This window comes from Panicum virgatum, chromosome 5K (assembly GCF_016808335.1).
Source record: "Panicum virgatum strain AP13 chromosome 5K, P.virgatum_v5, whole genome shotgun sequence".
Lineage (NCBI taxonomy): Eukaryota > Viridiplantae > Streptophyta > Magnoliopsida > Poales > Poaceae > Panicum > Panicum virgatum.
In genome coordinates this window covers 2,037,813-2,063,130 of record NC_053140.1, presented here as the reverse complement: position 1 = coordinate 2,063,130, position 25,318 = coordinate 2,037,813, and the positions used below count along the sequence as shown (strand labels likewise).

Genomic DNA, 25,318 nt, shown 5'->3' with positions numbered 1-25,318 from the left:
CAGCTCCGGCGCGCGCAGCCGTGGGCGTTGGCAGGAGGTGGGGCTGTGCGGCTCGCCCGTGGGCGAGGAGGAGGAGGCGCCATGGCGACCATGGGGGCCGACCTCGAGCTGGGGGCCATGGGGGCCGACCTTGATCTAGGCGGCCATGGCGGGCGAGCTCGGGCTGGGCGGCCATAGCGGGCGAGGTCGATCTAGAAGGCCATGGAGGGCGAGAGGGAGTGGACGGTGCCAGTGAAGGCGAGCGATTGCCGTGGCTGCGGCGAGCGGCGCGGGGCGGGTGCAGGAAGGGCGGGCGGAGGAGGCCGCCGGCGGTGCAGGGTGGGCAGGCGAGGCCAGCGCCGGCGCGATGGTGGTGGCAGAGCTGGCGGAGAGAGCCAGCGGGCGAGATGAGACGAGGAGAGGCGGAGGAGCGGGAACCACGGCAGCTCGCCCAGACGGAGCAGCGACGCACGGCGGAGCCAGCTATGGCTGAGCGAGGCGCAGCGGGGAGCTCGGGTCGCGTCGACCGGCTTCAGCAGAGGAGCGAGGCGCAGCGAGGAGCTTGGGTCGCGGCGGCCGGCTTCGGCGGAGGAGCGAGGTGGGGTGGGGGGCGTGGCCTGCGACGGCCGGCAAGGACGGGCTCCGCGCCGAGGAAAGAGGGGCGGCGCCGGCCAAGTTCGTCGAGCTCCCAGCGGAGGAGGGAGGAGCAGCGCCGGCGGAGCTCCGCGCGGAGCAGGGAGGAGCGGCGCCGGCCGAGCTCGTCGAGCTCCGGGCGGAGCGGCGCGCAGGGGAGGGCGGAGCGGCGCGCGGGGGCGGGAGGCGCGCCGGCACGCGACCGGTGGAGCGGCGCGCGGCGGTCGGAGCGGCGCGCGGGGGCGGGGCGGAGCAGCGCCGGCGCGTGCAGGGCGGGGCTGGCGCGGAGCGGAGGTGGGAGAGCTCGAGGAAGAAAATAAGGTGCAGAGGAAAAAAAAGAAAAAAACAATAGAGGATGACACGTGGGGTCCATATTTTACTGTTGCTAACGGAGTTAAATGGACATCCATCCCATCTCTACAAATCCCTCTAACCAAATAAAAAACTGGGTTCGACCCAACCCTCCAACCAAACACTAACTGGGTTCAACCCAATCCTAAAATCTGGGTTGGACCCAACCCGTCTCCAATCCAAACACATGCTGAAAACCATTCATCTTGAGCCTGAGGCTTTTGACCACAGGCAGAACACAAGGACAGAAAATACCGGCACCATCAGGGAATAGCAGTACAAACAACAGATTTCTCTACAGTACAAAAAGTTGTGATCTGTCTTGTCGATTTCAGACCAATTTGTCAGCAACTACTCATCACAAACACCAGATCATCCACGTGATCTGATGTACTCTATTTCAGTGACGACAACCTAGCTAATTATGTTTCCCTGCCACTAGATCATCCGTGTGCAGAGTAAGAATCGGGGACGGCCTCTAGCTGCCAGGATTTTCCTCTGGAATAACCGGCCAACCTGCCGCGTCGTTCTCGTTCGTGTTCAGAAGAGATGCTTCGCTCCCTGCCCGCAGTCTCCACCATGAACGTCGACGAGGTCCTGTTGAAGTTGCTCGTCGACGTGCTACAATCAGAGGCCGTCACTGAGCTCCACCCTTCCGGGGGCCACACCATCGGCGGCTTGGAAGGAGGCAAATCCGGCGGCGGCACCGACTTGCCGATGATCTTCACGGCGTCCACCATGCTCGGCCGCTCTCTCGGGTTCGGGTTGCTGCACGCCATTCCAAGCTGCAGCAGCCGTACGGCCTCCTCGGCGTCGAACTCGCCGTCGGCGGCGGCGTCGACGGCGGCGAGCAGGTTCCCCTCGGCGTGAAGGCTCCAGACCCAATCCGTGACGTGCCCAAACTGCACGTCCCTGCCGACTGCCCTCTTCCCCGTCACGATCTCCAGGACGAGCACTCCGAAGGCGAAGACGTCCGTCTTCCTCGTGGCCTTGCCGCCGTAGATGTACTCCGGCGACCTGAAGCCGATGGTTCCCGGGGCGCCGTGGTCGGTGTAGGAGTTCTTGCCGTCGGCGAGCACGCAGGCGAGGCCGAAGTCCCCGAGGCGTGCCTGGAACGTGAGGTCGATCAAGATGTTGCTCGCCTTGATGTCGCGGTGGAGCACCATGGGCTCGTACTCATGGTGAACGTACTGCAACCCGGTTGCAATGTCACTGACGATGCTGTAGCGAGTGCTCCACTGGCAGATAGAAGCCGCCGGATGCTGCTCATCATCACCGCTCTTGCGGAAGAGCTGCTGGTCCAGGCTGCCATTGGGCATGTACTCGTAGATGAGTATGGGCTCCCCTCTGTTGTAAGACCACCCTGAATTTTTTTTTTCAAAAACATTCGTATATTAGATGCATATCGAGAAATTAAAACATCATATGTTTTTTCATTGAAGTCTTATAAAGTATCTTCAAACCATTAAATTATCTTAGAGAATATTATTAATTGCTACAAAATTAATAGCAGCACTAGAATACTTTGAAATCTATTGATGCAAATTTTGTACAGTGCACATGCATGAAATTTGACTGATTCTTGGACAGTTTCAGTTTTCCCAAATCAAAATACACCTTAGACAGAGGGAGCACATCCTACATTCTTACAGTTTGTGGTATGGGTAGTCTCAAAAAAAAATAGTGGTATGGGTGGATAAAACCGTGGTGTTTATGGATTTGGTGGTTAGTTATTGTTGTACTAATATACTTGCCCATCCGCGCGCATGGACTAAGTTCAGGATGACGTGACATCTCACCTGACAAACTTATAATTTTACACCTCATCAAATGAATAGGATTTTTTGTGATAAAGAGAACATCTCAGTTAATTTAGGGAAAAGCTTATACCTACGAGAGGAACGATGTTTTTGTGGCGCAGGCGGTTGATAATGCTGACCTCCGCCAGGAAGTCCTCGTAGCCCCGGTTGTCAGCCCGGGTGAACTTCTTGACGGCAACCTCCACGAACTCCCCCTTGCTGTTGGGAGCAGGAAGCCTGCACCTGTAGACGGCGCCGAATCCGCCTTGGCCCAGCCTGGTGGCCTCGTGGAAGTTGCCGGTGGCCTTCTTGATGTCGGCGAAGTCGACCTGCATCGGCACGCCGGGGAGGCGCCGCATGGACTTGGCCAGCTGGTCCAGGTCCTTCTTCCACCTCCTGTACTTGGAGTTGAGGTACAGGTACACCGCGGCGGCGATGGCGGCCGCGGCGGCCGCCGACCCGAGAACGGAGGACAGCACGGTGATGGCGTTGACCCCCCGCGAGCGGCCGCTCTCCGGGACCTCGATCGTGAAGCTCCAGGTGTGGAGTTGCAGGAGCTGCCCCATGGTCGACGAGAGGGCGAAGAGCAGGCCGTCCGGGGACATGGTGTCGTTGGCGCCCAGGTGCAGGGTGGCTTCGTCAGGCGTCTCTGTTCCTGCTGCTGCATCACGGGCTAGGCGCGCGGTCAGGTTGTGCGCAGCGCGATCGTACTCGATCCGCACGCTGTATCGCCTCGCCGCCGCCGCATCAGGATCATCGTTGTCCGGTGGCTGGAACGCGGTTGTCACCCGGATAGTTCTTCCAGAATGGAACGCTGTGCTGTCCAGTGCTTCGATCTTGACAGTCTCGAAGCTGCGGGGGGTAAATCCCCCGCCGTCGGAGGTCGAGGGATCAAGTCTGGGAAGGATGTCGAAGTGCAGGGTGCTGCTGCCTGTGCTTGCTGCCACGCTCAAGGTGAAGACGATGCTGAAGGATGCCTCGCGCAGGTCCACCCTCTGATCGCCACCACGGCTCGTCGTCCTCCACGGATCGAACCACTTGGGGATGACGAACCACCCGGGGTCGTCCGAGCTGAACCCAAGCGCGGAGGAATTCCCCATGTAGAAGCCCAGACTGCCTGGCTGTAAGGTCGTCGCCGATTCGTCGCCGCGGTGGAACAGAAGGCCCTGGTCCATCTGCTCGAAAGTAGTGTTCCAGGTGTACCTGGCCCTCCGGTCCTGCTTGGAACATGCACATGGCTTGATCTGGGAGAGGAAGAACAGTGGGCATGTGGTGAGGAAGATTGTGAGGAACCACTGGAATCCAACCATCGATCCTGCGAATTCTTTTGCTACGGGCCAGTCCCTGCTTCTTGGTTTTTGAGTTCATTCACCACCGATCTTTCATATGGGACGGACTGGGTCAGTCCAGTTCTGCTAGCTGTGGAAAGTGGAATTGGTCGCCGTCCTGACTTGTTTTTTTTATATAAACTCTCTTGTAAGGAACGACACTTGTGACAAGATTGTGGTTGGAAGCTGCCGACGATGAAATGGATGGGAATTTCTTCTTACAATGACGCGTATCTCTGCTGTGTATTCAAGAAAAAAAGATGAAAATTAATGGGAACACTAGTTGGCACTATAAACAGTGGCGAAGCCAGCCCAAAAAATGACCTAGGGCGGAGTTCAACATCAAAATTTTCGCACGGCCAAAGTGATGCGCCGAAGATTGCTGCCCGGTTGCAAGCGCCCGCGGCAGCGGTGCACGGGATCCGCTGACGCGGCTGGCGGGTGTCGAGTTGGGGTTGCAGGACGGACTGACGGACGGACACGGAGCGCCATCGTGCAATGACAGCAATGCGTCGGCGTGAGTGCCTGAGCGGGACTGCAGGCAGGGGGTGGATGGTGAACTGCCAAAGTCGCCAGCGGCGTCTGGTGGCAAGAAGACGCAGCGTTGGGCTGGGGCTAGGCTGAACCTCTTAAGAGGCTACAGCCCACTCGACCGGACGGCCCACGAGATCACGAAGTCCTCTCGTGCAGTGCTTCATTGGCCCAATCTGAGTCTCGCAACTCTTGGCAGTAGATGACCATCGTCCTCACGTTCGTGGGAGGGGGGCGCCATCGCACCGTCATGAGCCCCGGTTGGAGTTGAGAACGGGGGGATATTGTCAGCACCCACGAACCGGAGGAAGCATCTACTACTATGGACAGCCCTACCAGAAAGCATAGTGTTAGTTTTGGTGGCAGCGAATGGGTTCGCTAGATGTGCCTGCGCGCACGTATCAAGCCCAACCCATATAAATGCAAGAGAGTCGCTGGTTAAAATACTGAGTGCATACGAGGAGGAGTATCGAACAACTTATATGAACTCTTATTCTTTACTCAAGTAATTTGTTCTTTGAAAATTAATTCCTTGTTCTCCTCTGTTCTTCTTATGTTCCTCAGATTCATCCTACTTCTTGTTCTCCACTACCTTTATTGTTAACAGTATGCTCTAGATTTCGTCTAGAAGCACCTAGGGCGGCCGTCCGGGCTCGCCCTAGTGGTGGCTCCGCCACTGACTATAAATTAGTGACATGACGTCGATGTATACTACAGTGCATGTATTTGAAAATTGCAGTGCCATCGCTAGCTGTGCTCACGTCAATTCTCCCGCAAGTTGCTCCGTCCATGGGTTCGACGACAATGGGACAAGGCCAAATCAATGTTAACTTGTTCCTCAAATTTGATTTCCCCACCCTGGCCCTTGAAAATTCAGCTGAAAGGTTGATGAAATTGTGTGATGTGTAGATTGCAAAGAGCTGTCTGAACAGCTCCCTGTTCGTCGTCGGCGAGTTCGGAGGCAACAACTACAACGCGCCGCTCTTCGGCGGCAAGGGCATGGCCGAGGTCAGAAGCTACGGGCTTGTTTGGATCAAGCCGCAGCACGTACGCATGGTTTTGTGCATTCTGAAATCCGAATCCCAGGTAGAAAACCTCAAAACATAGATGAGACACGAAGTATGTTGTTTTTATTTATTTTAATTTTTTTATAAAAGAAGGCCTTAAATATCAGTAGAACAAGTTTGTTTGAAGCCAAAAATGAGAAAGAAAAGGCTGGACCATGAGGCCCAACAAAACAAGGGCCATGAAGCCCAACAGAACCCAGTAAAGACCTAGCATCTTCAAAAAGGCCATGAGGCCCATGGTAAGACTTTGGGCCTGTCTGTGTATCACACAGGATTATAAGAATCTTTCCCTTTCTCAAAAAAAAAAAAGAGAATTTTTTCCCCATGAATATGGATTCTGACAAATAATAATCAAATCTGGCTCGGAAGCATCACACCTATTCGTCTCATTCGAGAAACACTATCATTGATTACAATATAGATTCTACTCCTAAAAAATGTTCCCTCTCCCTCTCTAAAATATCTCGAAATATTAGAGTCTGATTGGTTTGGTGCTAAAATTTTCTTTGCCAAAACTAGGGCAGGCCAAAACATTGGCAAAATTGTTTTGCAAAAATCTTGACAAGTACTTTTTTAGAGGTGGACTAGTTTTGTCGGATTCTAACTAAATAAGTGCAAAAATTTATTGTTGCCAAAGTTTGCGGTCAGGCTCTTAGTGCCGAGGGGGATAGATGGATTCTTATAATCTACTCCCTCGTTTTGAAATATAAGTTATTCCTAAAGGGCAAGTCATTCTAGATATTCTATGATGGGGATTTATAATCCCCACCATTAGATGGCACTAAATTATCGTTAAACTAACGTGGGGTAAGATATATAAATGCATCAGTTTAGTTAATTAAGAATTGATTTGCATCAAATGAAATATGGAAGATGAATGACATACTTTTTTAATACTCGCGAAGGATAAAAATACACTTTTTTTAAATTAGTGGAGGCAATAATATTTAATTTAGTTTCTAGGATTATATTTCCTACTAGTACGTATGGATTAGAAATTACGCTCTCCAAACAACATGAAGTCTGTCAGTCTATTATTAGTCAACATCCATTGTGTTGTCAGTCTGCCTATATCAACATCGGGCTCCAATGCGTTTTTTTTTTTGAAAGTTGGGCTCCAATGCGTCTGCTGCCCAATTTAGCATGTATGCTGGAGCTACGAACAGTCAACCTGCCACGCCACGTTCCCTGCATCTGGAGCTACGACACCTGCTACACTTGGACTACCTGTCTTCTAGGATGACTTCAGCTAAATTGCATCTTTGGAAGTTTCACGAGAAGGCACCTGTCCAAATTACCAAAATTTATCCTGGTATGACTAATATACCTGTGGAAAATAGGACGCGGCTGCAATGTTTGGTACAAGACCGGCTGCCAGCAGTCTGCAACTGAAATTGGCGTCCCTATGTGGTGTGTACGTGTTTAGAAACACAGGGAACAATATAACCTGCCAACAGATATGCTGATATTTTTTTTAGTTTCTGAACAAGCATTCACAAGAAATCCAGGAAGGAGTAGGGATCTCTCTACTCTCTAGAACGTAACCGCACAGCGACAGAGTAGATGCTTGCGGTTGTCGTTGCAGCCACGGCCCTGCAAACCGGCCAGCCTTTTGAATTTTCCCGTGAGAGCGACAGAGGAAGCACTACTGCACGGCCCCAACCATACCAACCAGCTAACTCTGGACAAATTTTCTTTTCCTTCGTTTTCGTTTTCGGGAGGAATCTTGTGCCAGTTTCTTTTTGTCCTTGGCTCCCTTGTTGCAGTCATAGTCCCGTCAGTAGCCATTCAGAAACTGAAAGCTCATTCCAGGGACCTCGACTTCCTATCGACAGCACCCGCGCGCCAGCCAGCCAGCCAGCCATGCTAGTGTTGCAACCTGCAAGCATGATTTTTTCGTACCTGCCCACAGGTTAAACAATCAAACGGTTTACTGACCGGTCAGCTTCACTTTTGTCTTCAAAGTTTCGTCATCATCCTAATTACCACACAGCTTAGACGACAGAGTATCCTGCTTATTATTATTCGCAGGCACCATCGTCCATGACTGTCTCTGTCTCTCCCCGCTCTCTGCATCTGCACTAAGCAAGCGGCACACGCAACAGATCGATCGTGAACAGTTCGTGAAGCCGATCCCTCAACGTCGCGCAGCTTGATTGCTGAATGGCCTCATCGATCAGTGCTGCTCCAGTGAACAGCAACTGCAATCATGCGAGTTATTTAAGGGCAGGGAAATTAAGAAGGAGATGTCGAGGTCCCTGGCCCTGTCTACCTGCGTATTCGTCCATCGACCCTTTGTATATATACTGATATAGCATCGATCGATCGTTCTCCTTGTGAACGCCGGGCCAAGCCAGCTGCATCACCTACCATACCAAGAGCAGGTCGATCGATCGTTGGCAACCACCACCACCACTGATTGAACGAGCTAGTAAGCTAATCCTTTTTTTAACACGCATGTTGATCATCGCAACAGATGGACTCAAATCGACGATCCGTCTTTAGGGACTGCGTGGACTGTAGCCGTGGCTTTGTCATCAGCGTGGCATGCAGCATCCAGCATCCATCCAGGAAGCTGGAGCTTAGCCGCCGTGCAGGGCCCTAGCTGTACTTGTATCTTTCTGCAGTAACAGAACGCTCGGGAGAGCTGAACCGAGGCCTGCCTGCCTGCCTACCTACAAGCGCACGGATGCATGATCATCCCTGAAACACTAACATCACCAGTCAGATCGGAACGGTAGCTCGATCATGCCCTTGTTAGTTATTCCTTTTCATTATTGTGACAAAGAAGGAGAAAGAAGTAATTAATTCGAACGAGAGGGGCATTCTTGCTCTAGTCTAGAGACCATCAGCACGGATTCTCGCTCCATTCATGTCTCTGTCACTGAACTCGACCTTGAAGCTTTGTTTAAGCGCAGCTAGTTTTAAAATTTTGGGCAGCCCTACACCACCCAGCTAGATAAGAGTCATGTATGATAAGCAGGTCGAGTATTCAACCTCTTTAATTCGTATTCATCACTGGCTCTACACTAGCACGATGTATATGTATTTATATAAATATAAATAAATAATCTGGCGCCCACATGGCCTGCCACTCTTTGAGGACGGAGAGACGGAGAATATAATGTTGAGAGGTAGCTAGGGAGCTGTAGACTTACAGGACGTGCAGAAATTCAGAGGGGGTAGCAATAGAATACAGAGGATTCCGGCCATGAGCTACGCCAAGCAAACGAGCGATGCTCCTCATCAGGGTCAATGATGGAATGGATCAAACGTGGCGTATTGAATCCCTGTTGCATATGGCCAGCTCGGAGGACGGGAGGAGGCGTCGTCATCCCTGACAGGAACGGCGCAACCACCGCCATGAACCCTTTTTTTCCTTCCGGGGGCCTTGCAACATTGTGTGTTGATCGATCAGACGTGCGCGAGCAGACTTCTTGCAGCGGGGTCCTGCTTCCATTGGCTGCGCGCGCCGTATGCGATTCTCACAGGGAGCTTCCCGGCTCGTCGACAGCGAGTTGCCTGTCGATTGTCAATTGTCATACGGGCTGCTAATTCACTCGCCAACTTGCACGGGTCGGCTTCCGGGTCCGGATCAGATGCTGCCTCTGACGACGGGCACTAGTACAGACAGTACACTTATTCTACATCACCTTGCACATCGACTAAAGAAATTTTCCAATGCCAAATGTTCATTTTTAGTTCTCTTAATTAATTAAGGAGGTACTTCACTTGGAAAAAATTAAGGAGGCACAAAATGTTTTGGGCGAAGATTGGCTGGCAAAGTAAACCCCCATGGTTTTGCTGGCTGAGATGCGACCGATCCATCCAAGCACAGCACCAATCGCAAGACAAGACATCCCTGACAACAGCTCAGAATGTCAACTCCTGAAATGAAGGTCAGCTTGCTCATCCCCACAGAGAGACTAGACAATAATTCAATGCATGTTCTTGCCTCCCGTTCTCCCTCGCAACAACCACCGTAGATTCCTCCGATCCATGTGTGTGCGCGCGCGAAACTGCAAATCATCCATCCATCCATCCATGAGTTCCTCAAATCGGATGACGTCGTTATCGCTGAGACTATTGACCCGGCAGCCATGGCATCGTGCTCGTGACTGAATCGTCTGGCCGCCACTCCGTCCCCGTCCAAAAGACCTGATCAAACTATCAGACCCAGTTGCAATAACCTACTAATCTTCTTGCACTCCTTATATAACTAGCTCATTAATTTAATTATTTTTAAGCGCGCCGTACGCCCGGCGGACCCACAGCTCCTCCGCACGGGCCGGGGTTTTAAACGAGCGCGCAGCAGGCGGGGGCGAGCAGGCACAGCTCTATCTGACTGCAACGCGGGCACGCAGCTGCGCGCCACCGCCGTGCCGTGTCTCCGAGTTGGGCCCTTCGCCATGGCCGGGTGCCGGGTGCCGGCGTGCTTCGTGGCGCTCCTCGTCGTCGCGGGGGCGCTCGCGGCGCCGGGCGCGGCGCGGGAGTACGCGGCCATCTTCAACTTCGGGGACTCCCTGGTGGACGCCGGCAACCTCGTGGTGGACGGCATCCCGGACTACCTCGCCACGGCGCGGCTGCCCTACGGCATGACCTACTTCGGCTACCCCACCGGGCGGTGCTCCGACGGCCGCCTCGTCGTCGACTTCATCGGTAATTATTCATTGTTCGATCGATGAGCTGCCTGCTGCTGATCGGCCGTCAGTTCTATTACATACTCCTCCTGATCGAGTTGTGACTGACTGGCTTGTCTGCACTGCATCACGACGATCATATCGAGAGCAGCCCAGGAGCTTGGTCTGCCGCTGCTTCCGCCGTCCAAGGCGAAGAACGCGACGTTCCACCGCGGCGCCAACTTCGCCATCACGGGCGCGACGTCGCTGGACACGCCCTTCTTCGTGGCGCGCGGGCTCGGGAAGACGGTCTGGAACTCGGGGTCCCTGCACACCCAGATCAAGTGGTTCCAGGACCTCAAGCCCAAGATCTGCGGCGGCGGCTCCCCGGAGGAGTGCCGGTCGCTGTTCCGGCGGTCGCTCTTCATCGTGGGCGAGTTCGGCGGCAACGACTACAACTCGCCGCTGTTCGCGTTCCGGCCGCTGTCGGAGGCGCACGACTTCGTCCCGCACGTCGTGGACTCCATCGCCGAGGGCGTCGAGAAGCTCATCGCGGAGGGCGCCGTGGAGCTGGTGGTGCCCGGGGTGCTCCCCATCGGGTGCTTCCCCGTCTACCTGTCCATCTTCCGGAAGCAGCCGGAGGGGTACGGCGCCCGGAGCGGGTGCATCAAGGAGATGAACACGCTGTCGTGGGCGCACAACGCCGCGCTGCAGCGCAAGATCGCCGAGCTCCGGGGCAAGCACCCCGACGTGCGCATCATCTACGCCGACTACTACACGCCGGCCATCCAGTTCGTCCTCCACGCCGAGAAATACGGTGAGCGAGCCTGCCTGCCTCATTGATCCGTTTGGTTTTTCTTGCGTCCTGGTCGTTTGCTTGGTCGATCATTGATTCGATTATTCTTCCCGGCCGGGGCGGCGGCGGCCGGCCTGTTGCTTGGTCACGGCAGCCAGCAGTTTGCGTCTAAGGTTGTTGCAAGTTCGGTAGTTGCATTGGGTCCGTTACGGCAACGACGTACGTGGACGGGCGCTGACACCTAGGACCCACCACCCGTCCACCTCATACTCTCCTTCTCCTCTCCCATTATTTTTTAAAAAAAAATCCAAACAGAGACAAAGTTCGGTTGAAAATTAGTCCATTCTAAAACTAGTTATATTTTTTTTGCCTTGCCGATCGATTTAATTAGGCTAGAACAATACAGCTCAGCGATCGAGAAAGCAACAGCGATGCTAACGACAGATCACAGCGTATACTAATTAGCAGTATACCATTTGTTTGATCCGGTCATGGGTGTAGCTGAGACTGAGAGTACGCTATAGTACCAAAGCCTAAAAAAATAATTGTCAAATAATAACGAAAGTGCTACAGTATCAAAACTCAAAAAAAAATCGTGAACTAAACAAAGCCTAAGTATATTTGGGCGAACCTATCAGGGCCCGTTGGTCGGGTTATATATTTCCATTGCCGGTTCCCGAGACGAGACGCGAGGCCTCGCGATCCCAGGGAAAAATCAACGGGGATGAGTCGACGATGGGAGGGGTCTCAGGTCCGCCCGTGTGTTTCGTGATCGCCTAAGCAAGCGACTTTGAAACGCTAGGAATAATCGCAGAATTAAGTGTCGTGGCTTTGCGTGGGTATGCCACGTCAACCGTGCCGCGCATGCGTCGTCAACGCAGGACAGGACGGACTACACCGCAATGCCCCATCTGTCTTGGAATAAAATATCTAGATAGATGCACCGAACAAGCAAGAGAAGAGAGGTAGGCATGCAAGGAGTAAGCTGCGATCCGGGTTTGAACCAGTCCAACCACACGCATAAGCACTGACACACATGCAGCACGATAAGCACTGGCACGTCGTCGTTGACTACCGAGTACTGACAATTCTTTTCGGGCTCGTCCATGCTCTCGTTGGGCTTCTCAGCAATTCAGCAGCCACATGTTAGCTTTCTTCCGGGCCGCGTTTCGTTTCCTCCTTCCCGCCGGCCACAGCACTTTTTTTTTAAAAAAAAAAGAAAGAAAGATGCTCACAACAATTGCAGAACTGCTTCTAATGTTCTGTCCTGTGTGTGGCGCTGTGACCAGGGTTCCTGAAGCAGAAGCCGCGGGCGTGCTGCGGGGCGGCGGGCGTGGGCGAGTACAACTTCAACCTGACGTCCAAGTGCGGCGAGCCGGGGGCGTACGCCTGCGACGACCCCTCCAACCACTGGAGCTGGGACGGCATCCACCTCACCGAGGCATCCTACGGCCACATCGCCAGGGGGTGGCTCTACGGGCCCTTCGCCGACCCGCCCATCCTCCACAACAAGCACCTCGGCTAGGCTAACCGACATCCATCCGTCGTCCAGCGCCGGCTAGCCGCCCGGCGAGTACAGAGTTACATTGTCTGCACACTCCGGGACGGGACACACACATCTGCCTGCTTGGTGTGCGATTTTTATTTTTTCTGTTGATATTGCTGTCGCTTTGCGTAGCCTGTGTACTGCTGCTTGTGTTAGTCAAGAAAATTGAGCAGGAATGAAGGGGATCGGGTGCAATTTTGTTGCTTGCTTTTGCTTTGTCTTTCTTGCTCTGTTCTGGCTCAGATCATGCTCGGTTTTATCTGGGACAAGTCACACGGTTATTGCATTAGGCTTATCAGTTAGTGGCGATCTCCTGTGCTCCGTTAGGAACCCACATGGCGATGAAGCTCATAGTTCTTTGTCAGCAGGTCTCTGTGCTACTCTCCAGATTCTCTTAAGGCGTGTTTGGTTGGTGGGTCAAAACGGGTTGGGACGGGTTCGACCCACTCCGACCTGTGTTTGGTTGGTGGGTTGGGTTGGTTCCCGCAGGAGAATATACACCTTAGATGCGGGTTGAGTTGATCCGTTTGATTCGAGCAGACCAACTCGATCCGCATCGATGTCGTTCTCCTCCGTGAGCACGTGGGAGGCTTATCCGAGCTCCGGCGCGCGGGTCCATGGGTATCGACAGGAGGTAAGGCTGCGGCGGCACGCCCGCAGACAAAGAGGAGGAGGCGGCAACAACGAAGCAAGCTGCGAGCGTGAGCTGGGCAGCCACGCATACAGGGCCGAGTTGGACATGGCCATGGCAGGCGAGCTCGAGCGTGAGAGAGGGAGCGGGCGACACTAGTGAAGGCGAGCGCTGGCCGCAGCTGCGGCAAGCGGTGCAGGGTGGGTGCGGGAGAGTGAGTGGGCAGTCGGGCGGGGCATGAGTAAGGGGCGGGGGCGGCGGGGAGAGGCTCAAGAAGGAAGGAGGAAGAATTAAAAATTTTAAACAAGGCTTATATGTGGGATCTACCGATGATATCCGGCTCCATCAATATTGCTAACGTCGTTAAATTCTGGTGCATCCTACCTCACTCAACTCCTACAACCAAACAGAATATTGGGTTGGACCCATCTCTCATAACCAAACACGAAGTGGGTTGGACCAACCCAAAAAACAAGGTTCGACCCAACCCGTCCCAGAGCCAGACACGCTTATTCAACACAATTCCAGTACACCTCTATTTTTATCACTGACACCGGCGGCACCCAATGTGTGGATAACCAAACCGCTGTACGGGATGCCTTCTTTGGACATCCCACCGGCCGCCTCTCTGACGGCAGATTGATCATAGACTTCATTGGTATGTTTACTTTCTTTTTTTTTTACGGTTCCCATTGGATTGTGCTAAGTTTATTTATGTTTGTAAATATTTGTCTTGTATTTTTATTTATTTCAACACCGGCAAAATAAATGATCAGCTGAGGGAGGCACTAGGGCTACCTCTCCTAGGGCCTGTTTGTTTCCAAGATCTGGAAACGTGCGGCCGAGTTAAGCAGAAGCGGCTTCGAGGTCGCGTTGGCGATTTTCCGTCGCCTAGTTCAAAGGCCCGCGATTTGCGTTGGCAGCGATCTATGAACGCGCGTTCGTCGCGATGTGTTTGGCGGGTGTTTTCCGCTTTTTCTAATGAAACACAACGCCACCGTGGAAACAAACAGGGCCTAGTCTCCTTCCGCCCTCACTGGCAAAGAACCAAAGGTTGGAGCTAAGGCGCAATGAAGCATCGTACGTGCAGGTCGGCGGCGTAAGGCTTCCTCCTCCGAGTAGAGTAACATCTCCCTCGGTGACGAGTCGAGCTGGGTTGGTTCGACGCCATTTGAAGCCCTCGCTCTGCAGTCTGCAGTTCACCCCAAGGTGATTTGGTGTTCCTTGGCAGCCAGAACAAGGCCGCCTACGAGCCGGACATGGGGTGCCTGAGGAGCCTGAACCTGCTGTCCAGGCAGCACACAACCAGCAGCTGCGCGGGGCATGGTGCGGGTCGGCGGCAGGCACCCCGGACCCGGAGGCGGGTCGACTAGGCGGACCTGTACGCGCCCTTCATCGGCTTCGCGGTGTCCCCCGCGCGCTACGGGTTCGCCGGCGCGCTGCGGGCCTGCTGCGGCGGCGGCGGCGGCGACAGATTCTTGCGGCTGGAGTCATCACGGAAATAAAATAAATTGCCGAGTGGGCCGACTCATGTAGTCATCTTATATCGGAATGTACGATGGGCCGTACGGCCCTGCAAACCCCAGCTGGGCCGTGTTACCCAACTCGGCTGGGGCCGTCAGCTTCAGCTCGAGAGAGGACAGGGAATCAGGGATTACGCGACACGCTGACGCTGCTCGTGAGCGAGGCTGTGTTTAGAGTGAGGGGAAAGGATGCGAAAAGTCACATCGGACACTGTAGTATTTTTTATTTGTTTGTGGTAAATATTGTCCTACCATAACTTAACTAGGCTCAAAAGATTCGTCTCGCAACGTACATCAAAACTATGAAATTAGTTTTTTTATTTACCTATATTTAGTACTCCATACATGAATTATTTGTTATATTTAATATTTCGATGTGATGGAAAGTTTAGATGTTGAGGTTTTTTTTATCTAAACACACCCGAGTGGCGCATGGTTGCTGCAGCCGGATAGCGATGGCCGCTGACGGGGCGAGTGAGACCCGACTTGTCCTCCATGCAGCGCATCGGCACCGAGCACGACAGGCATGGCTGGCCTGGGCCTCCCCAACGTGGGGAAAAGGGCCCCCGAAACAATAATAATCCTCCGCATCACCCGGCTCGCGAAAAGGACAACCTTGATATCACAGTTTAGTATTAGGATCAAGGATCCTTTTGCTTGGTAATCTTGCGCGGCGCACGCCCAGGTTGATCCGCTCGACTATACTATTAGGCGCTTGGATTTGGATCTTGCTGGCCACCATGGCGATCCTTCAGTTTCAGACTTCCAAGTCTGACCATCGAGCATTCGAGCCCTGCTGCTGGCTGCAGTGTCCGTCCTCTACGCTGGTCCGGTGACAGACAGCTACTCCTATTTCCTTCTGGTACTCCTACCATACGAAACGTCATTTACGAGCCCTGAATGCACAATGAATGAGAAGTCATGAATGGTTCTTTCCACGACAGCAGTTGTATCAATGACGAAACGTCCATCAATTCATTCAACGGAATGCTTTGCTATTGCTAGCGGAAAAGAAAAGAATGTCCCGAGCATAGTCACAGGATTCGAGGTCGAGGATACTCGAAAATGCGGAGTCTTTTTTTGTTTCCACCTTGTAAAAATCTCTCACGAGAACCTCGTCCCTCCACCCGGTTCTTCATCCCATCGATCCCGAATGTCGGTACCCCAAGATTGGGTACCCCTTCTTGCTGTATCTAGGCAAGAGTCTTGTAGTTATCCTTGACTACGTCCAAACAGCCGGCCCCCTGTGGTCCGGAGTCCTGATCTCTCGGCGACGGTTCCGGACCTGCCTCACGACTGGGAAAGGTCCGGGAACGATGCGTGTCCCGGAAGAGGCGGGCAGCCCGAACAGCCGGGGCTCCGGACCTCCCGAGGGGTCCGGACCCCCGCGGAAGTCCCGGACCCCTCATAGGGTCCCGGACCCCTTGTATGGTAACCGGACCACTCACTAAGGGAAGAAGCCGACGCCCTGCCTCGGGGTGGTCTGGAGCGACACGTGTCTACAAGCACGACATTTCAAGGCCGCTTGGTCTCCATACTAAGCCTCACCCACCACTGCATTTATTGTGGTAGGTGGACACCCGCATTGATGCGGTGGAAGCCAAGGCGATTCTTTGACCAGGAGGCACTATTGATCGCGTGTTACCAAGATAGTGGAGCCGCAGGCGCCGCCCACGCCGCGCCTGCCAAGTCTGCCATAACAGATGGATACGACGGCTCGGCTTCACCCATTATGACGCCTACATAATAGCCTCCGCAGGCTACGCCGCAAGCTACGCTCCCCAACGGACACCTTGGTGACGGGACAAGAGAAGACCACTGTAGCGCTAGCAGAGCGTATCGGAGGAAAGATCCGTAACCACTGTACCCATCTGAATACTCTGCGTAGTATATTGCGCAGTCACATTGGGCCCACCTGTCGGGGCCCCAACGTCCTATGTATCCGCCCCCTTGGTCTATAAAAGGGGGCGCCCGCTAGAAGGAAGACTCAGGCTGGGTGAGAGCCAAGGCCCAGCAGAGGATAGATTCATACACAACAGAGAATCAAAACTTCTCCCAGTGGACGTAGGGTATTACGCTCCGGCGGCCCGAACCACTTTAGATCGTGTGTTCTTGTGTGCACGCCTCAGAGCTAGATCAGCCCAATCGCCTAGTACCTCCCCGAGTACTCCCTCTCTGGGAATAGGCGGGTGCGCTCCGCCACCCGGCTGTGGGTACCCTAGAAATCCCACGACATTTGGCGCCGTCCGTGGGGAGGAACAGGCGCTGGCTGGATCTTCAGGCTTCGGGGGCCGTGTTCATCCTCTGCAACGACGGACAAGAAGATGAAGAGAGGCAGGGCATCACCCACGCCGCATGCTGTGGCACTGGGGCGCCAGCACCCTCGGTGCGACGGTGCACGGCAGCTGCGCCTGCTGTGCGTCGCCACTGCGACGCCTCAGAGCCGGCACGGTGGAGCGCGGGGGCGACGCCTGTCGCGTGCCGCCCCGCGCCATCCCGGTGTCGGCTCAAGGTTTTCTCTCAAGCAACGGCCATCCTTCTTCTCTGGTGGCATGACATCGGCTCAAGCCTTTCTCTCAACATAGAGCCCGGAGCCGATGGCCATCCCGGAGGAAGTTGGCCGTGTCGTCCTGCCATCGCCAGCACCGGAGATCCGCCTCCGCGTAGCTCGGTACTGCTGCAGACAAGGCCCCGCCGCCAGGCGCGGGGGCCCCTGGCGCTAGCACCAAGGACAAGCCGACGAACGACCGCACCTCTCCGTGCTCCACGTCCGGTCCTTCTGCTGCGCAAGGGCGTCTGGTTTCCATCGGCAGACGACGACGGCGGTAGGGGGGGCCTCTCCCACTCAAAGCCAAAGAATTTGTCTCATGCTACCTAAGCATATGACAGCTCTTAGGCAAGGAGTGGCCCCCCGAGCTCCTGAGGTGATACTGGATGATGCAGTTCAGGCACATCTAGGGCACCGTCGCCTCTGACGACTATGAAGAATTCAGGAGTGGCCGTACCACTTCCAACCGGAGAAAGAACACGCTGTATAGCATGCAGCCGTAGGTTGCTCCTATGGGAAAGAAAATTCCTCCTTTGTAATAGCGTGGTGCCTATGTGCGTGTCCAGAGCGATCAAGGTCCGACCTTGTAAACCCGACCTCTGGCCCTATCGCACAAACAGGCGAGCTACGGTCCGGAGCGGTAGAGGTCCGACCTCGTAATCCCGACCTCTGATGTGTACCGTGACAACCACAATAATAAAGGAGATTTTCTTTCTCAGTTTTATCTAGGCACCACCATTGATTACATTTATTCGCCTTGGTTTAGCTTTTCTTTCCACTGAAACGGAATCTTTCTATTATTGCTAACAATTCAAGATAAGTTGCTGGCCTGTGGCCAGGTGGGGACACCCCTTCAAGCTGGAAGGCAGCTCGGACCCCTAAGGACCTGGTCCGGAGAAGTAGTACCCGTATCCTGGGGTGGAGAAGCTCCGCGTAACTTAGCCTGGTAATGTACCCTAAGTTTACGTACTTCACTACCCTGTTACAAGTACTCTAGTATCCGTGAACTGCTGTCTTTAAAGGTCCCGAGCTCCGTTCTAGTATAAGGCTTGGTTTCTCGCACCTTACTACTCAGATCCGGTGGTATATTTCATCGGATCATCAGCAACGCCTCAAGTCCACTCCGGTGGCCCGCTCCGGCGGAGACCGCTCGCCACGGTCGACTCAAGTCCACTCCGGTGGCCTGCTCCGGCGGAGACCGCTCACCACGGTCACCTCAAGTCCACTGCGGTGGCCCGCTCCGGCGGAGACCGCTCGCCACGGTCGCCTCAAGTCCACTCCGGTGTCCCGCTCCGGCGGAGACCGCTCGCCACGGTCGCCTCAAGTCCACTCCGGTGGCCCGCTCCGGCGGAGACCGCTCGCCACGGTCGCCTCAAGTCCACTCCGGTGGCCCGCTCCGGCGGAGACCGCTCGCCACGGTCGACTCAAGTCCACTCCGGTGGCCCGCTCCGGCGGAGACCGCTCGCCACGGTCTACTCAAGTCCACTCCGGTGGCCCGCTCCGGCGGAGACCGCTCGCCACGGTCGACTCAAGTCCACTCCGGTGGCCCGCTCCGGCGGAGACCGCTCGCCACGGTCGACTCAAGTCCACTCCGGTGGCCCGCTCCGGCGGAGACCGCTCGCCACGGTCGACTCAAGTCCACTCCGGTGGCCCGCTCCGGCGGAGACCGCTCGCCACGGTCGCCTCAAGTCCACTCCGGTGGCCCGCTCCGGCGGAGACCGCTCGCCACGGTCGCCAAGAGCCAGGTCCAGGAGGTGGTGTTGCTCCCTGAGCGGTCCGAGGTCTGTGTAGCCGCTTAGCTTGGTTCCGTACCCTAAGCCTACACCTTCATCGCCCTGCGGAGAGCACTCTAGAGCCTGAACCTGGCAACCGGTGTACCGGCCTCAGGGGTCCGGTGCACCCGCTCTTTGTATGAGCACACCAGCGTAATCAGGTTACGTAGAAACACATCACGATAGTGGCCCCACCCGCGGGTTCGTACCTCTCCCGAGGTGGGCCCGGGGGCCACTGTCGGTACCCCAGGACTGGGGTACCCCTTCTTACTGTATCTAGGCAAGAGCCTTGTAGTTATCCTTGGCTACGTCCAAACAGCCGGACCCCTGTGGTCCGGAGTCCTGATCTCTCGGCGACGGTTCCGGACCTGCCTCACGACTGGGAAAGGTCCGGGAACGACGCGTGTCCCGGAAGAGGCGGGCAGCCCGAACAGCCGGGGCTCTGGACCTCCCGAGGGGTCCGGACCCCCGCGGAAGTCCCGGACCCCTCATAGGGTCCCGGACCCCTTGTATGGTAACCGGATCACTCGCTAAGGGAAGAAGCCGACGCCCTGCCTCGGGGTGGTCCGGAGCGACACGTGTCTACAAGCACGATATTTCAAGGCCGCTTGGTCTCCATACTAAGCCTCACCCACCACTGCATTTATTATGGTAGGTGGACACCCGCATTGATGCGGTGGAAGCCAAGACGATTCTTTGACCAGGAGGCACTATTGATCGCGTGTTACCAAGATAGTGGAGCCGCAGGCGCCGCCCACGCCGCGCCTGCCAAGTCTGCCATAACAGATGGATACGACGGCTCGGCTTCACCCATTATGACGCCTACATAATAGCCTCCACAGGCTACGCCGCAAGCTACGCTCCCCCAACGGACCCCTTGGTGACGGGACAAGAGAAGACCACTGTAGCGCTAGCAGAGCATATCGGAGAAAAGATCCGTAACCACTGTACCCATCTGAATACTCTGCGTAGTATGCTGCGCAGTCACGTTGGGCCCACCTGTCGGGGCCCCAACGTCCTATGTATCCGCCCCCTTGGTCTATAAAAGGGGGCGCCCGCTAGAAGGAAGACTCAGGCTGGGTGAGAGCTAAGGCCCGGCAGAGGATAGATTCATACACAACAGAGAATCAAAACTTCTCCCAGTGGACGGTAGGGTATTACGCTCCGGCGGCCCGAACCACTTTAGATCGTGTGTTCTTGTGTGCACGCCCCGGAGCTAGATCAGCCCAATCGTCTAGTACCTCCCCGAGTACTCCCTCTCTGGGAATAGTCGGGTGCACTCCGCCATCCGGTTGTGAGGACCCTACAAATCCCACGACACCGAATTTTTACGACTATGGTCCCGAGCGATGAGTCACCGATAATATTGTTGCTCTGCTGCCTGGTGTGGCCAGAATAAAAATAATTGGGGCTCAGGGCTTCAGGCTCCGGAACGCAGTCACGTGTGATCCATCATCGATCGTCCTTGCAATCGAGCTCTTTTCAGGGCTTACAATTACTGGAGCTCTCCCCTCCACCCACCTCCTGCTCACTCAGATTTGCCCTCGGCATTTACTCCCCCTCAGGCCCTCACCTACAATATCAGGCAGAGGCCGCCATTACTGAGACGAGCCCGTCGCAACGCGGAAGCGCCACCACCTCAGGCAGCTCCCGGCCTACCCTGCCCTGCTCTGCTGCGAGGAGTAGCGTGCCATAGCTACCACTCGTAGCTATCAGTGACACCACTGTCTCGCAAGCTGCCAGCTGCCACCATTCGCCTGCTGCTGTACCTGCAGTGTGCCACCACCAGACCAGACGCTCTGCCCATGGCGGCGGCCTCCGACAAGCTGCTGCCCGCGCTCGCCGCGGCCTTCCTCTGCTGCGCGCTGGCGCGGGTCGCCCAATGCGGCGGCGGCGCCCCGCAGAACTACACCTCCATGTTCAGCTTCGGCGACTCGCTCACGGACACCGGCAACCTGCTCGTGTCCAGCCCGCTCTCCAACCACATCGTCGGCCGCTACCCCTACGGCATCACCTACTTCCACCGCCCCACCGGCCGCTGCTCCGACGGCCGCCTCGTCGTCGACTTCCTAGGTGCGTGCTAGCCGCTGCCCGGCGGGCATTGCTGCCTTGCCGCCTTGTTGGTTTCTTCGTGGCGGTCCTGATGGTGTTCCCCGGCCCCGCGACGGCCGGCCGGCCGTACGCGTGCAGCGCAAGCGTTCGGCCTGCCGCTGCTGCCGCCGTACCTGCAGGCCAAGGGGAAGGATCTCCGCCGGGGCGTCAACTTCGCCGTCGGCGGCGCCACCGCCATGGATCCGCCCTTCTTCCAGGAGATCGGCGCGTCTGACAAGCTCTGGACCAACCTCTCCCTCAGCGTCCAGCTCGGATGGTTCGAGCAGCTCAAGCCGTCGCTCTGCAACTCAACAAAGAGTCTGTTCACATTTGCTTCCTTTCTCTGTCAGATTCTGCATTTCGGATTCTCCAACAATACTTCTTCTTTTTTCTTGTTAACAAAAAAAGAAGTTACCGATAATAAAACGGCAAGGCTGATTGCAAATTTCTGTTCTTGATGAATCGATTCTCGAAACAGAGTGCAAGGAGTACTTCAGCAAGTCCCTGTTCCTCGTCGGAGAGATTGGGGGAAACGACTACAACTACGCGTTCTTCAAGGGCAAGACCCTGGACGACGCCAAAACTTACGTTCCCACGGTCGCCGGCGCGGTCACCGATGCCACTGAGGTCACCAAATCTAGCCGCATGCTCCGCCATTGTTTATTTCCTCGCACGATTCCATCGCCACTAGTAGTAAACAACTGCAGCTCCCAGCAGAGGTTGATCAAGGCCGGCGCGACGCACCTGGTGGTGCCGGGGAACCTGCCGATGGGGTGCTCGTCGGCGTACCTGACCCTTCACCCCGGCCGGAACAGCAGCGCCTACGACTCCGCCGGCTGCCTCAAGACGTACAACGACTTCGCGCAGCACCACAACGCCGTGCTCCAGCAGAAGCTGCAGGCGCTCCGGGCCAAATACCCGCAGGCCAGGATCATGTACGCCGACTACTACGGCGCCGCCATGTCCTTCGCCAAGAACCCCAAGCAGTTCGGTGAGTTCAATTCCTGAACCAAACTGGTATCAAATCTGAATTCGGAGATTTTCCAACTGAAATGGACAGATAAATTTTGCATCAATCTGATGGTCTCACAACTGATCAGCTAGACTGAAAGTGACACTAAATGGTCACTATGCTTAGATTGCTAGAATGGATGGCCAGCCTCCCCGTAGGATGCTAAAATGGGAGAATGGTTGCAAATTGTAGGGCTCTTTCGAAAAGGTTGGGGGATCTAAGCCTCTTATTCGGCAATCTCCTTTCGAGAAAGAGGAGCCATGTCTTGCTTATTGCTGGCTTTTGCTACACTGAAAAGACATTTATATGGTCCTTTTGATCAGTCATCTGCAGTAGCAAACACATGGATGTGACACCGAGAAAAACACGAATCTTTCCCAATTCCCATGGCCATGGGGTGCTAAAAAGCCTTTTCTTTCAGAATTCCCATCCTGGTAAACTAAAATAAGTACTCGTCAACATTCAGAAACGTCTTTTAGGGCAAATTCGGACGCATTGTTGTTTGACGTTCTAGAGAAGTCTACTGGCATCTTGGGCTTAATCAGCTGATGAGTATTTATTTGGCACAAACCATTAAATTGATTTGAAGTTCCCTCAGCTAGATGCCTGTCAACCTGTCTATCTTTTTTCTTAAAAAAATAATGGTATTGTGTCTATATTGATGAGTTCATTAGCAGCTCGACTTAGAACAACTATCATGATGATCTGTCCTTTTCTGTTCTATAGGAGCAATGGAAGTGTCAATTAGGAGGGTAACTGCCAACTGTTTGTAGACTTCCACTGAAATGACAGTTTCAGAGTTGTGTAGTTGGATTTTTAATAGATATGGACAGTTCACAGCCGTGATGGTACATATGAATTGGTGGATGTACGGACTGGAGACTAAGTCTGAAGAATTTGGATTTAAGCCCCTTCTATCCTTGCTAGCATCAGTTTCAGCCCCTGTTTAGGCGAGGATTGGCCTTATAGGCCTCAAAAAGTCATCCTAATTCCTACACCAGCTAACCACGTTCAACTCTGTTCATGATACTCGTCCTGTCCAGTAATGCATGCAGAGCACTTCCCTTCCAACAAAAAAAAATGAGGACACTTCTGGATCAACAAACTCAGTTCTTACTACTTACTGCATATGTTGTTTTGACTTATGAATATCTCTGTGAGCTGACCCTGCTTCTCTGAAACTGCTCTCTGCATGCAGGGTTCACGCAAGGTCCGCTGCGGACGTGCTGCGGCGGCGGCGGGCCGTACAACTTCAACCCGAAGGCGAGCTGCGGCGTGCGGGGGTCGAGCGTGTGCACGGACCCGTCGGCGTACGCCAACTGGGACGGAGTGCATCTGACGGAGGCCGCCTACCACGCCATCGCCGACAGCATCCTCAACGGCCCCTACACCAGCCCCAGGCTCCTCTGAATCTGATCATCCCTTCCCAAGGCTAGTGATCGACATGATCAGCAACTGATCTGTTGTGCCAAGACTGTGACTAGTAGTGGTAATGGAACTGTTGTGCGTGCTACCGTAACACTGGATGGGTAACTCGTAATTAAAATGGTGGAGTTTTGCTTTTGGGTTTCGCCACTTTTGCGGTTCTGGACTTCTGGTGCTGCGGCACGCCGGCACTGGTGTATCCGATGAAAGGAGACAAGATTGTGGCCGGCAGAGGGACGACACAGGTGATCAGAGGGCAGATGATGTTGGAACAAGATGGGTCGAGCTGAGCTGTGTCAACGTGCTTGCATCTATACACGAGTCGTAAGGCACCGTTTCATAGCTTGTTGGGGTTAAATGCATATGGGATATATGAAGTTGTTAGAGTGCTGGTGTAGGACATGCAACTCGGCGCTTAAGTTCCCCTTAAAACCTTGGTGCTCAAGTATAGTCAAGTAGAGGTTGGCATCCATAAAATAGAGAACATGTTCTAGCGTCATACATCAAAATATTGGAAGTGTAGGATATTATTTAGACAAATTTTACGGTGCGTACTAATGCTCACAAAAGTTAACAGCCAAGGTTTGACTAACATTTGCTTGAGTCCAATGGGCTATTTCCCTCATGTTTTATTTGTACAAGTATGTATAGCTTTACCGCAAATTGCACCAAATTTATAGCTTTACCGCAAATTGCACCAAATTAAAACTTATTTCATCTCTCTGTCATGTTCCTTGTGTTCGCATACTAAGAACTAACATAAACTGCACACGTACGGGGCCTCGAGTTCATCTTTAATAATTAGACGAGAGGAGGAAATGGTTTTGAGATTGGGTGGAACGAGATGCCTTCTCATGCTCTCGGGTACATGTTAATAAAGGCTAGGAAGAGCCCCTAACGTGGCACTTACTACTTGTATAAGAAGTTACATTAGACGACTTGTAAGTCAAGATGTACAACAACTCTAGAGCCTATCCAATCTAGCTAACCGAACTACCGGATTACACACGTGATGCATATGTTAACACCCCCCGTCAATCACAACTACTCATGTAAGTTGAGATTGTGCCTAAACAAAGCTAACTGCCGAGCAGTAAGGGGTTTTGTAAACCCATCGGCTACCTGATCACTAGTGCTAATAAACCGAACATCCAGCTGCTTCAAGTTAACTTGTTCTCTAACAAAATGATAATCAATCTCAATATGTTTTGTTCGTGCATGGAACACTGGATTCTCGGACAAGTATTTGGCACCAATATTATCACACCAAAGACATGCCGCTTTTTGATGTGAAATCCCCAATTCATCAAGCAACTTGTGGACCCACATTATTTCAGCTGTGACATTTGCCATGGCCTTGTATTCAGCTTCAGTACTTGAACGAGAAACCGTAGCTTGTTTTCGTGCACTCCATGAGATAAGATTGCTGCCGAGAAATACTACAAAACCCCCTATAGATCGACGATCATCAGGGCACCCTGCCCAATCGGCATCAGAAAAAGCACTGACCAACATAGATTTCGACGGCCAATCTTCAAACCGACACTGATACTGCCCTTAACATATCTGATGATTCGTTTGACAGCAGTCCAATGCACGGTCGTTGGTTTGTGAAGAAATTGACAAACCTTATTAATAGCAAAAGAAAGATCAGGTCTTGTCAAGGT

General features: G+C 54.0%; 3 protein-coding genes across 3 annotated transcripts; 2 read left to right on the top strand and 1 right to left on the bottom strand.

Annotated features, from left to right (window-relative positions):
* Nucleotides 1-1,204: 1,204 nt before the first annotated feature.
* On the bottom strand, nucleotides 1,205-4,266 carry LOC120705596 (probable L-type lectin-domain containing receptor kinase S.5). Its single transcript, XM_039990027.1, has 2 exons — nucleotides 2,854-4,266; nucleotides 1,205-2,326 (listed from the first exon to the last, which is right to left on the bottom strand). Exons 1-2 carry the CDS (start codon nucleotides 4,070-4,072, stop codon nucleotides 1,407-1,409), a joined length of 2,139 nt encoding a protein of 712 aa, XP_039845961.1. The 5' UTR covers nucleotides 4,073-4,266; the 3' UTR covers nucleotides 1,205-1,406.
* Nucleotides 4,267-10,001: 5,735 nt separating this feature from the next.
* On the top strand, nucleotides 10,002-12,860 carry LOC120705597 (GDSL esterase/lipase At5g45910-like). Its single transcript, XM_039990029.1, has 3 exons — nucleotides 10,002-10,347; nucleotides 10,480-11,124; nucleotides 12,393-12,860. The coding sequence occupies exons 1-3, from the start codon at nucleotides 10,098-10,100 to the stop codon at nucleotides 12,626-12,628; spliced, it is 1,131 nt and encodes a 376-aa protein (XP_039845963.1). The 5' UTR covers nucleotides 10,002-10,097; the 3' UTR covers nucleotides 12,629-12,860.
* Nucleotides 12,861-20,636: 7,776 nt separating this feature from the next.
* LOC120705598 (GDSL esterase/lipase At5g45910-like) lies at nucleotides 20,637-24,048 on the top strand. The gene is made up of 5 exons (XM_039990030.1): nucleotides 20,637-21,196; nucleotides 21,314-21,532; nucleotides 21,693-21,841; nucleotides 21,932-22,205; nucleotides 23,425-24,048. The coding sequence occupies exons 1-5, from the start codon at nucleotides 20,929-20,931 to the stop codon at nucleotides 23,634-23,636; spliced, it is 1,122 nt and encodes a 373-aa protein (XP_039845964.1). The 5' UTR covers nucleotides 20,637-20,928; the 3' UTR covers nucleotides 23,637-24,048.
* Nucleotides 24,049-25,318: the final 1,270 nt, after the last annotated feature.